We start from the raw sequence: 12,870 nt of genomic DNA, 5'->3' as shown, positions 1-12,870 counted from the left end.
AAAAATGGAAGTCAAACAATTTTTCAACTACACAAATACAACAACTTGTTATAATTTAATATGTGATACACACATACTGTAGTATGTATTTTAAATGGTTACTTAACAGATGACAATTGCAACAATAACATACAATATTTGCATCACTGGGTGAAAAGGTACAAATTTACAATAGCCAAGTTAATCAATAGACATACCTCAAAAACAAAACAAAACATGGCCGCCTTATTTGATGACATTTAATTTTATACAGGTTGTTTGGACGATGGTTGAAAACTGAAGAGATTTACTTTTTTCTTTAAAATCCCTATGAGGATATTGTAAAATTCTATTGCAGCATTTTAAGGACACCAAGGCAATGACCAGGGGGCATGGAGGCAATCGCCTTCGTTGCCTCTGTGAAGTATAAGGCCTGCTCTACACTGTATGTTTGACATTAGGCCAAGTAAAATAAATAACATGCTGCTCGTCTGGACTTTTGGAAAAAGTTGGTGAGGGAGGTCCTTGTTATTTGTTATTTTTAAATATGTTGTTATTTTTTTCAAGATGGCCACCGTGTCTCAGATGGCCGCCATATCGTATTTGAAGATGGTTATATGGTTTTATGAGTTTGTTCTGTATGTCCTCAAATTCTGTGTGTGTTTCTGTGTCTATTTTGATACATTGTTATTCTTTCCAAAGAGTTATTCTTGCTTTTGCTCCAAAGTTATTCTGTGTGTATGGCATCACGTCTTGTCCTGGTGCAAAGAACTGTGGCATGCAAACATGAAGGGCAAAACGTTTCAAAGTAATGAGTTTCTCATTATGCGTTTTTTGTAGGCCTACATGTAAGTAAGATGATGAAATTGCTCAATAAAAATGAAGGGTACATTTGAAACAGCTATCAATAATGTAAATAACAAATAACAAAAAATTCGGTGGGGCCGCCAAAATTGAGGCGGGCGGGGCAGGCAACATGTTATTTATTTTCCTTGGCCTTAAATGTTCAGGCCAGATGTAATGATGCATATTACTTTTACTACCTTGTCCCACATCTTTCCAATGGCCAAATATTATGCGTGCTAAAACCGTTTTGTATCCTTTGGTATTTTGGTGGTGCTGTACAAATCCAGTTTTTATTACATAAACAATAGTAATTATATAAACAAACTAGAATAGTTGTGTTTCTTTTAAACAGATTGATTTCAAAATCACTTGTACTTACTGCGTGACTATGATTTGCAGTTTAGTGTCAGACCAATGGAGGACTAAATCTCTCTTTATCAAACTCTTTCGTCTCAAACCGGGCGATGCTTCTTGCGGCACTTTGCTCAGTACTTGATACTTTAGTGAAACCAGCTTCCTGTGACCTTTGATCTTTGACCTCAATTGACCGGGTCAACAGCTGGTTAGATACCTCATCATCATCCTCATACTCAAAGTCTGATGATGAAACCAGAGTGTTGGTTGAGGCCTGTGAGTCAGTTCGTATCGAGGAGGTGATCCTGGAATCCAGGCTTGATTGGGCTTGCTGCTTAGCCTTCCGAGACCTCCCGCTGCGGTTTGTATGTCTTGACGACGGAGGCTGTGGGGAATTGGATTCGTCTAAGTTTGAGCTGAATCTCATGGAAGAGTTCCTTAAGGATGTGGTGGAGAGCTCAGGTGATCCCATGGACCTCCTTGGATTCTTAGATGTCGACGCTTCAGGAACTGTGCTCCGAAGGGTACCTCTAGGAGTTACTTGTTCTGGCGAGCTAGCACCAAAGTCAGTGCTATTTGTAAAGCTTCTAAGTGATAAGCTAGAGGCCGCTTGCCTCGAGGCCTGCTTATCTGAGACTCTCTTGGTGGACGCTGGAGGCTGTGGCGACTGCAGGGAATGTCGAGGTGCTGAAGAAGCCTCCCATAGCTTCTCAGTCACCACCTGCTTCCTGTCGCCATTTCTACTAGAGGGTCTGTCTGGATAAGCACCAAACCCAAGACCCTCGGCTGGCTCACTGTAACCATTGCCGATGCCGTTCTGTACTCTGGATGCATCCTCCTCCATTGACCTTCTCATAATGTCATTCTCCTCCTCTGCGTCTGGGTTCCTTCCGGCGATGTCCATGATCAGACCGGTTGTAGAAACGGCAGTGGATGTAGCCCTTGGGTTTCTAAGCAACTCTCTGATGGAGCTTTGGGAGACCACTGCATCTGTTGAAATAAAATAACAATAATAATAACTGAGCAGGCTATTATTAAATCATCCTTATTTGCAGCTGAGAAGCTCAATTGCGAAGGATGCTGCTACAACGTGTTCAAGCTGCTGGCATGCCAGGGCGCCTACAGCAGCCAGCCACATCAAGACACAGATATAAACATGAAGAACAGCTCAAAACTCGTTTGTGTCGTGTCAGAGAACCAATGCATGACTCTAGTCACATACGGCCTTGGCCAGGAATCAAACCAGGGCCACATTGGTGAAAAGCGAGCACTTTACGCACTACATTCTTTTTTACAAGGTGTTGACACACAGGTACTTACATGATGGGTTGCTGTCCTCTGACCTAGCAGTCATCTGCTGTGTGTCCAGTGAACTCACAGGGGTGAGGTCGCTGAGTCGACTTTCCGATAGACAAGATTCCCTGGCTTCGGCCAAGAGTCTCTGCAGTGTATCATCTGATAGTCTTGGAGTTTCCTCCTGGAACATAAAAACAAACAATGAGAGACAGTCACATGATGATGACTAGAGCAAGCTTGGTGAAACGTTAAGACCAATTAATAACTCACTCTGTGGTAGTGAAGTTTGTAACGAGAAGTCCCTTCGATCCAATAGATGTCTTGCATACACGAAATGTACAAGGACGCTGAGGTCACGCGCACATTTTTAAGCACAAAGAACAGCTATCGTCTAATTCGCTTTTGGAGAGTTTTACGTCACATGCAGGGGTCTATGAATCCTTTCTGTAATCAGTAGCCAATAAAGTTCCCCAAGTGATGGGGTATGTTGTTCCCTCAAGGGTGTGGAACATGCCAAACCAGGCCTGTATGCTTCGTTTTTGAAAGGGCAAGGGCACCAAGGCATTTTCTCCTTGGTAAAGGACACCCCATGAGGAAATCCTACTGGAGCATTTCAAGGGCACAAAGGCATTGACCAGGCGGCATGGAGACAATCGCCTTCCTTGCCTCCATGAAGTATTGTGGTATGAGGCCTGCCAAACAACGTGTTACTTTTTTATGATCGCTGACCTCTGTCCAATTAATATGACGGTGACGTATTACCAAATAATTGACTTCCATAGTCAAGAGCTCACCTGTGCATCATAATCTTCCTCGTCGACTGCAGACAAGGCTCGGCCAGACCGTGGTGAAACCTGAAGGATTGAATCCGTCTCTGTTGCCGCCCTAGAGCTCAGCTCTGAACACTGCTCCAGCAGATCAGACAGGTTCTCTTGGGACATACGAGGAGACTTGTAGATCTAGTAAAAGACAAATATCAAAGAAGGAGAAACTGTTGACAAACTTGCCAAATCTTGTGGTTTTCTGACAGATGTTCTACAGTGTATTAAGTCGCGGGATTCTAGGAAAGCTTTTGCGTGGTCACGTAAAAGACAGCAAACAGCCACAAATCTGTTTGGGTGCATTTGATTGGCTACCCTGTTTGTACCAGTTCTTTACACTTGTGGTAGCCCTAACCAAGGCCATTGGAGCGCTGTGGTACTTTCGCTTGCCACTTGAAAACTAAGGTCAAATGTTGGCAGGACTTCCACAGACGGCTCAGTCGTCTGCTAAATTAGAAAATATTGATGTCCAAGACGACACAATGTAATTATAAAACATAACATTTATAAGTTGCAGAGTCACCAACTGTTTGTGTTTAATAAACAATAAATATATATATTAATTTGCTGTCGCGGCGCTCTAAAGGCTTTTCAAACACAATATCAACCTATACCCTCGCAGGTACCCATTTCCACCCCTGGGTAAAGAGAAGCCTCTATTTATTTATTTATTTATTTATTTATTTCCAGGCAAACAGTACATACAAAGAAAAGGTAATAAAAATATAACAACATAGAGAACAAGCCTTTCGTGTAACCAAAAAGCGAAAATAATCACTATCTAAAGGCGATCCAGACAATAAAAAACGTCATAAAATTTTTGAAAATAGCACATCAAATACCAAATCAAATATAAATGTACATAAAATCTATAGAAAATTCATTAAAATTCCAAAAAGAGCCTGGCAACAAATTTGTATAAAAAATTTATCAACCAGAAACGACCACACATCCTCGCTCCTTTCAAAAAGGTACGAGGCCAAATTATCTTCCCCCTAATTCTTCCTTATACCTAAATACTTTTAGACCTACACAGCCAAGAAGAATACAGTTATTTGAATATTGCACAGAACTATAGTGAAACCAGGAACCTCAAAGGAGCCATAAAAATAAGGAAGTACATGAGTCTATAATTATTGCTTAAGGACACAGGTGTTATGACTGGGATTTGAACCCCTCGACCATGACACACTTTCATTACAAACTTCATCCCCGGTCTATGTCTATCTCTAGGATTTGTTATTCTAGTTTCACAACCCTTGTACCACATGTTATTAAAATCTAACTCGCAAATATTTTATTCTCACTCACCTCATTTTCTACACGGTTTTCAAGGGTCGTCAGTTCATCTTCAATAATCTTCAGTCGGTCCTGCTGCAGTCTCTCACCCTTAGCATCTCGTAGGATCTTCTCACCAAGGTCAATGTCCTTGTAGAAATAGCTCCTCTCCTAAATTTGAAAAACAAAACACACAAAAAAACAATGGAATGAGAAAAAAACCTCGAAATCTTTTCTATCTTTAAATAATAACTAGTTCCTTTATAGGGCATTTTACAACAGCAGTATCAATGCACTTTACACGACTCTGATTGGTCAAAACCTGATCACTTGTATTGTGAGTAATATACAGATTGGCTCTGGAAACTAGGGAATAAATGGCGCCATAACCAGCATGCATCGTGTACAACTAGTGTGTGTACTTTGCGCTGAATCGCATGGAAATGCACCTTAGTTTCATTGGCACTCCGCGCACAAGCTTGTATGTGCTGAAACTGTATCAATAGACCCCTTGCATTTGTATCGAAAAACTCTACAGGGCTATGAGCTCACAGCTACCAAACAGGTATCCAGATGGCACATTTTAATTAACCAATAGCATGGGTTAAGAGTATGCAAGCAGCACACGCTGGGTTAAAAAATTTTACGGCGAGATCGATCACCCTTGGGGACGAGGTTGACCTTAAGATCTTATGGTGAACTGTGCCTACCTGGGATGGAGTTGTGCTGATTCGCTCAAAGTCTTGTGCAGGTAGCAGTGCCTTGAGTTTATTATCAATATCTTGAAGAGCCTGTTGCTCTGTAGCATCAGGTATGTACCCAAACCCAGCCGATACTTGAAGGGCATTCATGCCTCTAGTGTTCTCCATCTGAGGGTGAAATCGGAAGAAACTTTGTTTAGAATTCTTTAGTATTTCTAGACAATATTATTTCTGTCATTGCTTAGCAAACACAACAAGGAATTGGTAACCAGTCATTGTTGATGGGATTTGAGGTATTGCATGGTGAGGTATCAATACATACTTGGTTTGCCAGGTAGTTGTTGTGTAGAGAACTCTCTTGCTATATGTGTCAATTGACTTAGTTTTGTCTCCCTATTCATTGTTTACCCCTTGCTTGGTTCTGTCTTCTTTCTGACCCTCCCTCTCTCTATTCATATTTCCACTTCACTGCTTATGTTACACTTAGTAATCTGTTCAGGTTTGCTGTGCTGTCGTTCAGTCTTTGAGAAATTATGACTGTGCAAGGGTCGAAACATCAGGCCATTAAATATTTTTTGAATGGTTGCCTTTAATCATAGATTCAATTATTACCTTTTCATTATCATCAACCAGCATCTCAACATCTTGCAGTAGTTCTTCAAGACGCTTTTTCTCATCATCGGTCATTGCAATCACATTCCCTGCATCAGTGGCCAACTACAGAAAGAATCAAAAACCAAGAAAGAGAAGCTCAAGTCATTCTGTGGAAGTGTCGTGGCCGAGCTGTTAAGAGCACCGAATCCACTCTGGTGTTTCTGATCAGCAGAGTGTGGGTTCGAATCCTGAGTCGTGACACTTGTGTCCTTAAGCAAGACACTTAACCATTGCTTCGTCCTTCGGATGGGACGTAAAGCAGTTGGTCCAATGTGTTGTGTAACGCATGTAAAAGAACCCAGTACACTTATCGAAAAGAGAAGGGGTTCGCCCCGGTGTTCCTGGCTGTGGCTGCTGTATGTGCCGTAGCACCTTGTAAACCCTTATAAGGTGCTAAATAACAGGGTCTCAGAATTCATCACTGCAATATCCTATCTTTCTGAACGATTGTATATACTCAGCGCCTTGAGTACCTTGTTTGGTAGATACGTGCGCTATATGAGACTTCGATATTATTATTCAATATTATTATTATTTTAAAATATCATTTCTTTTTCGGTCACAAATCTCATTCTTTAATCGAAAACTAACCCAATATGATCTTGCACAAAATTTCTGAACAAAAAACTTGTTGTTTTTACTTAAACTGAAATTTTGTTGAAAGGTGGTCCACACTGTGGGGTGCACAAGTTGCTGTGTCTATTTGGTGTTTCTTGAGAAAAGAACACAAGTGTAAAGACCAGGATGCGAACCAACACTCTGCTGATCAGAAATAACAGAGTTTGAGTCCAGGGTTCAATTTCACCAAGCACTAAGACTCATTATAAATTGAGTTGTCTGTATTGCCATAGTGGTTCGTGTTGTGACATCACACTTTGCTAAGCAATTAAGATTGATTTGTAGTTAAGATCAATCTTAAGACAAGCCACTAGATAGAAAACCCTAGATACCAAAAAACAGCCTAAAAATAACTCATGTGTGAGTGTTAAAAAACAAATTTCGAAATGCATTTCATTCATGCACTTTGGCAGACTATAGGATCACTTAGTGAAAACTTTTTTTTTCATTTCACCTGGTTTTAGCCTGTGAAATGGGAATAGTTCATATTTCACCTCGTGATCATATTCTGGGGCAATGTCCCACAAATAAACAACATTCTGAAAACCTACATCTATATTCCTCTGAATAAAGTCATTATCTCCTGCATGTTTCCCATCTTGACCTTTGCCCTTTGACCCTCCTTTTCTTCTCCGTTTGGTCTTTGCATCGCCAGCATGTTCACCACCACCTTCTGCCTGGCTGCTCCTGTTTGTGTTGTTACCAGGCTGGGAACCAGAACCTAGTAATATCAAATGAACAATAGAAAGCTGAATTTAAAGGTACTACACAGGGTTGGTAGTGCTGACAGAGTCGCAATGAGTGTTAATGTTTGTGTATTCAAACCGTTATACGAGAAACAATGAACATGCGGAAATTTGGGGCTGAATTTTCAGGAGAAAATAGTGAAAAAATATGCCAATGTTCAGCATGTAAACACATAGTCCTGAACTATGGTTCTGATTGTGGATCCGATTAAGATCTGTTACTAAGTCATAGGGGTGTGGGTTCACACCAGGTCATGACACTTGCATCATTTTGCAATAAAACTGTAATTGTCTCTTCACCCAGGGGTCAATGGGTACCTGTGAGGACAAAGATGGTTCTTGTGACTGATTTAAGGCAGAGTCACACTGCAGCAATAACGAGAACGATAACGATCATGACGCAAAGAGAACGTAGAATGCGTCTCTTTGCGTCGATATCGTTATCGTTCTCGTTATCGCTGCAATGGGACCGGGCCTTTAGGCTGATGCGCTACATATTTGGCAGCATAAGCTATACTCCCCAGGGTGCTGAGATGGTTTCAGGGTATAAATAAGTGGCACCGTTTTGGGGGTTGTAATGTTCAAATGCCATAAGCGTCACAATTGGGAGATACCGGCGCTATGTTAATGAAATTTGATTTCCATTTAGTGTCATTTATTCTGGCTGTGAAGCCAATGACCCAACGAGAGGCAAACTTAATACTTGTACTAGCCCAGAACCAAATGGAGAAACAACACAGACGGAAGTTTAACTGTTTTAGATGTGGGAGGAAAACCCCAAGAGAATTATGATGTCCATCAATATTAAGCCACTTACCCCCTTTGCTTCCTTGGTTTGTATTAACGGAGTCGGCAGCGCTCCGAGCAGAATCTATCTCAGCTGGCTGAGTCTGGAACACAGGATCCAGCAGCTCCTCTTCAATCCCAACACCTGAACAACAAACAAACAAAAATCACTTATTGTATTTGGCATATACCGTGCAAGTCTGGGGCGTATCCATTTTCAGAACCACATTGCTTCACCGCGTGGGACGACCAAAGATGCGCTGGGTAGACAACATCCGAGAATGATCAGGTTGTGATGTCTGAACTCGAAGCAGCAGCACTCGGTGGTGGGAGCGGAACCAGTGGTTCAATAAAGTGTGCACAGGCAAGGATGGACTTGAACACCACCAGAGGTGTCTTTGGGTACATTCTAGATACCCCAAATTAAAAAACTCTGCAAACTTTAAACGCAGTTTATTTAAAAAAAAAACAAGATGTGGACGTTTGCGTGTCAAGTATGTCTCCGGCAGGCGCCAATTACGCATGCCACAGACGCACCAAATTTGATCGCTCTTTTTAGTCATATGATCTTGACTGCACCTCTAGTCTTACCTTCACTGTGACTTGGGGGAGGTACCAGAGCTAGAAAGCGACAGGTATTCTCAGTCACCTCTCTCTGCTCGTCGCGCCCCTCTGGCTTCAGACCCTGTAACTCTCTCTCGAGATCCTTGTGGGCTTTCAACCTCTGCCGCTTCACCTCCTTCTCCTAGACACATCATGAGTAATGAGTTATGAGTTATGCATAAGAATAAGAAATTGAGTCTTGAAACAGCTTCATGAAAAGCACTGATGTAACTTTTTAAGTCAACACTGCCCACTCAGAATGGGCAAGAGGTGGAAGTGATTTTGTAATGAGTAATGAGTAACTCTAGAAAGTGAGTCAACAGCTTTACAAAACGTAACTAAAAAATAAACAGGAACTCAGTTTGGTCAAGAGGTGGAAATGTCTACAGTTGGCTTTGTGTACATTCAAATCAAGTTAACATTTTGTTTATAATAATAGCAATATTGGTATCTTACATGTACATAGCGCTCATATTTGTCACTCAGTAACGCCCATGGCGCCTACATTCAGTATTGAGACCTCTTTTCTGAACATAGCACCATGTAATCATTTACAAGGTTCTGTGGCGCAATATGCAGCCAATCAAAAAAGGAACACTGGGGAGAACCCCCTCTCAGACCTCAAGTCCAGTGAGCTTGACTGCTTGATATATTTACACCAACATTAATATTTAGGCTATAAATTAAACTCCAAGAACAATGATCATAAATATTGTAAATACACTCTTTACATACCTTGATAACTCTCTTGGCCAGGATCCGATCAAGCTGTTGCATCTTCCTCATCCCTTCTCGGACCTTAGGATCTTGTATCTCATCCAAAGGGTCGGATCTAGCTGAGGAGACTTCAGGGGAGTCTTTATCACTCTTTGGGTGTTCCTTCGAACCATTGTTGTTGTGAGTGTTTGAGTTGGTGTGTGGCATACTATTGTCTATAGATAGGAATAATTTGCATACAGAGACATAGTAAAGATGCATGGTTAGATATTGTGACTTGTGTTAAAAGGAAGGTATTACTCTTACAATCAATAGCAATAAAAAATCTTTGGTTAGAAGAGTACAGCAGCGTTTGGTAGAAACATTTCACTTTCAAGAAATGTGTTTATGTAAAAAGATGTTAGTTTTTATGGCACAAATTTGAATCTGAGAAGCGTTACTGCCGTAATGCTTCTGGACCACTTGCCTACAGGTGACCTCAATCCTCCAATATCCTCCTTGGAGTCTTAAGATTGAAATGTCTGACCCAGTGATTAAGCAAACTATCATTTGGGCCAAATTGAATTTGCTTCCAAGAAAATGAAATAATAATTTGCATTGTACCTTCATTGATATCAGAATTGCTGTTGTCACCGCATTCACTGTCGCTATCAGAAGAAAACAGCTCCACGACCTCCAGATCAAAAACCTGTAGGAAGTAGAAAGAACTTGTCATAGAAATAGGTTAAAGACAGTGGACACTATTGGTAATTGTCAAAGACCAGTATTCTCACTTGGTATATCTCAACATATGCATAAAATAACAAACCTGTAAAAATTTGAGCTTGATTGGTCGTCGGAGTTGCGAGATAACTATGAAAGGAAAAAACACCCTTGTCACACGAAGTTGTGTGCTTTCAAATTTCGAGACCTCAAATTCTAAACTTGAGGTCTCAAAATCAAATTCGTGGAAAATTACTTCTTTCTTGAAAAACTACGTCACTTCAGAGGGAGCCGTTTCTCACAATGTTTTATACTATCAACCCCTCCCCATTACTTGTTACCAAGTGAGGTTTTATAATGATAATTATTTTGAGTAATTACCAATAGTGTCCACTGCTTTTAAACCTTCCGACGGTTTGTGGACCTTATGAGCATTTTAGTACAAGCTGATTGTGGCCGCTATGGCCTTTAAAATGTTCATGCCTTACATTACATTTCTAACTGTATTTGATTTGCTTCTAACCTGTTGATCCACAATAGGACATTCAGGGGGTAATATCTCAAGGGAGTTGTTGATGTCGATCCCATGCCGTGCGCTCCCTGCAGACGATGGTGCCTTTAGTGAGACACGACTACCTGGTCTGTGGTGGTTGCGATGGTTGCTCGCTGGACGAGAAATCTCATCTAGGTTACCCTTGGTGATGTCCATTGCTAGAATTCTGTATGAGGGAAGAGAAAAAGGAGTTCATTATACTGATAGTGACAAAGAAACTGGCTGTATCAAAGACAAGGTAAACAATTTGTCTGTTTGTTTATTTGTTCATTTAGACTTAGAGGATCCTCCCGATACTTGGCAAAGCTCCCCCTAAAGAATAGAAATGCCGAGCTGGCGACAGCCAATTTTTCTCATACAAATATTGGTTAACATCTATGATTATAAACAAAAATGTGTTTCCTGAGTTCTGTAAAAAAATCCACAGGCCTACATTGAGTGTTGTTCCTAGAAAAAAACTGCTAAATTATTTAATCAAGATCAAGGCAAATCTCACAGGACGGGAGGGATACAAACCCATAACCTTTGCAATGCTAGAGAGCAGTGATTTTCATTCAGGAACAAGATGGCAATGATATTCTAGTCACTGTGAAATCAGCGATTAGCTTGGTTGGCCAGATTTGAACTTGTCCAAGAGTTGGTAGTCGCCAGTCTACAATGTTATTGTTAATTATGAATATGACTGGAGAGCTGAACACTGAAGGTGCATTGATTTTCAAACATCGTATTCATAATAAACAAATAAAAAACAACCATTGCATTTATCTTGGTTGGTTAATCCACTTTTAAAAAATGAGATAATAATTTCATTTGCAAAGAACAAAACAAAGTCATGTTTTTGTAGAATGTTAATGCCATTTGATTTGATTTTAGATTGTTTTAATTTATTTAATATTGTTGAATTGAATGTAAATGTGAGAAGAGTAGAACATATATTTATAAATAAAATGTTAAGAAAGTATCTGTCACTTTTACTGTGTCAGTGTCACCACTGCTGTGTCACTAGAGTAGTGTCAGAAAAAAAAGCTTTAATTAATAATAACAACACTTTGGTGTAATAACTTGGGCTTAGTAACTGAAATTAGAAAGGGTTTATCCACAGATGTTGACATTTAAATACAATATTACTAACACTACTATTCCCTTTAACAGAACATTCTTTTTTGAAAAAACTTACGATCATCGCAACTAAACTTTCTAAAGTTCGTAAGATTGATCGTGGAGAAATCGGTCGATCGCGTTCGAGAACGGTTTAAAAATACACTGTTCCAACAGGCGACACCAACGGATTGGAAGTAATCTCGTAACCAATATGTTTCTAAATACCCCCTTTTATCACTCACCATTTAATAAACGCAAACAAATTCGACAAAATGATGAATTTTCAGCCCAAATTCAACTGCCTCTATTCGTACGATTGACGGTTCCTAGACAACCACAACGCGCCGCCATCTTGCTTTATCGCAATGCATGCTGGGATGACAAAGTTCGCAGCTAAATAGCTCTAGACTTGTGTACAAGTCGTTCAATGTCTTTCGCGGGACTGTATTAGAGTTTCGTAGTCTCTCGTGCAGAGCACCAAAATGGTAAGCCTACTCCAGTCGGGCCCAATTTCACAAACTTCTTTGCTAAAAAAAAGATGAGTGGGGCACGAGTCAAATCAATGCTAACTTAGGCCTTTTGGCTGATAATTTTTTTTCTGCTAGGCTACTATAGAAACTATTTTTCTGTGCTTAGCAACGGTTTGTGTGCTTATTACAGGCTGTGCATTCGGGACAAGGTAATTTGGTATTACTTCAATCGAGTTTGACTCACCTCCATGGTTTGACGAAATCAAATTTAAGCTAGGCCTAGCGGCAGCCATCCTTCTCAGACCCCACCATTATCTCACACGAGAATGTTAGATCGGAAACATTCAAGTTAGTTCTACAATGAAAATAGCTTGGATCTCATTATAAGAAATGTATAGGTTGTACGTGTATATTTTAAACGAATAGCTGTATTATACCCCAGACAGAATGCTGAATGAATGTTCATTCCGAGTGACTGCATTCTTGTCGTGGCGAGGGACAAGAGGGAGGGGCAATATGGTCCAAGTGCCCCCAAGCCACTGCCCATAATTAAATAGGCGAATACCCATAGTGAACAACAACGTACATGTACATCTTTAAATATACGTCTGTGGCATTTTACTGGAAGGAAATAAACTGATCCAC

General features: G+C 40.4%; 1 protein-coding gene across 2 annotated transcripts; it reads right to left on the bottom strand.

Moving 5' to 3' along the window:
* Positions 1-100: 100 nt before the first annotated feature.
* Positions 101-12,125, bottom strand: LOC139943495 (uncharacterized). Of its 2 annotated transcripts, XM_071940321.1 has the most exons (14): positions 11,998-12,125; positions 10,625-10,820; positions 10,003-10,087; positions 9,418-9,614; positions 8,671-8,824; positions 8,111-8,224; positions 7,099-7,268; positions 5,888-5,992; positions 5,285-5,443; positions 4,608-4,745; positions 3,270-3,434; positions 2,500-2,656; positions 1,205-2,169; positions 101-750 (listed from the first exon to the last, which is right to left on the bottom strand). In XM_071940321.1, the coding sequence occupies exons 2-13, from the start codon at positions 10,808-10,810 to the stop codon at positions 1,232-1,234; spliced, it is 2,568 nt and encodes an 855-aa protein (XP_071796422.1). In that variant the 5' UTR covers positions 10,811-10,820; positions 11,998-12,125; the 3' UTR covers positions 101-750; positions 1,205-1,231. The 2 variants fall into 2 exon arrangements, with proteins under 2 accessions (XP_071796422.1, XP_071796412.1); XM_071940311.1 differs by having other exon boundaries at positions 101-2,169.
* Positions 12,126-12,870: the final 745 nt, after the last annotated feature.

Source organism: Asterias amurensis, chromosome 1, assembly GCF_032118995.1.
Source record: "Asterias amurensis chromosome 1, ASM3211899v1".
Lineage (NCBI taxonomy): Eukaryota > Metazoa > Echinodermata > Asteroidea > Forcipulatida > Asteriidae > Asterias > Asterias amurensis.
This window is presented reverse-complemented; position numbering and strand designations above follow the sequence as displayed.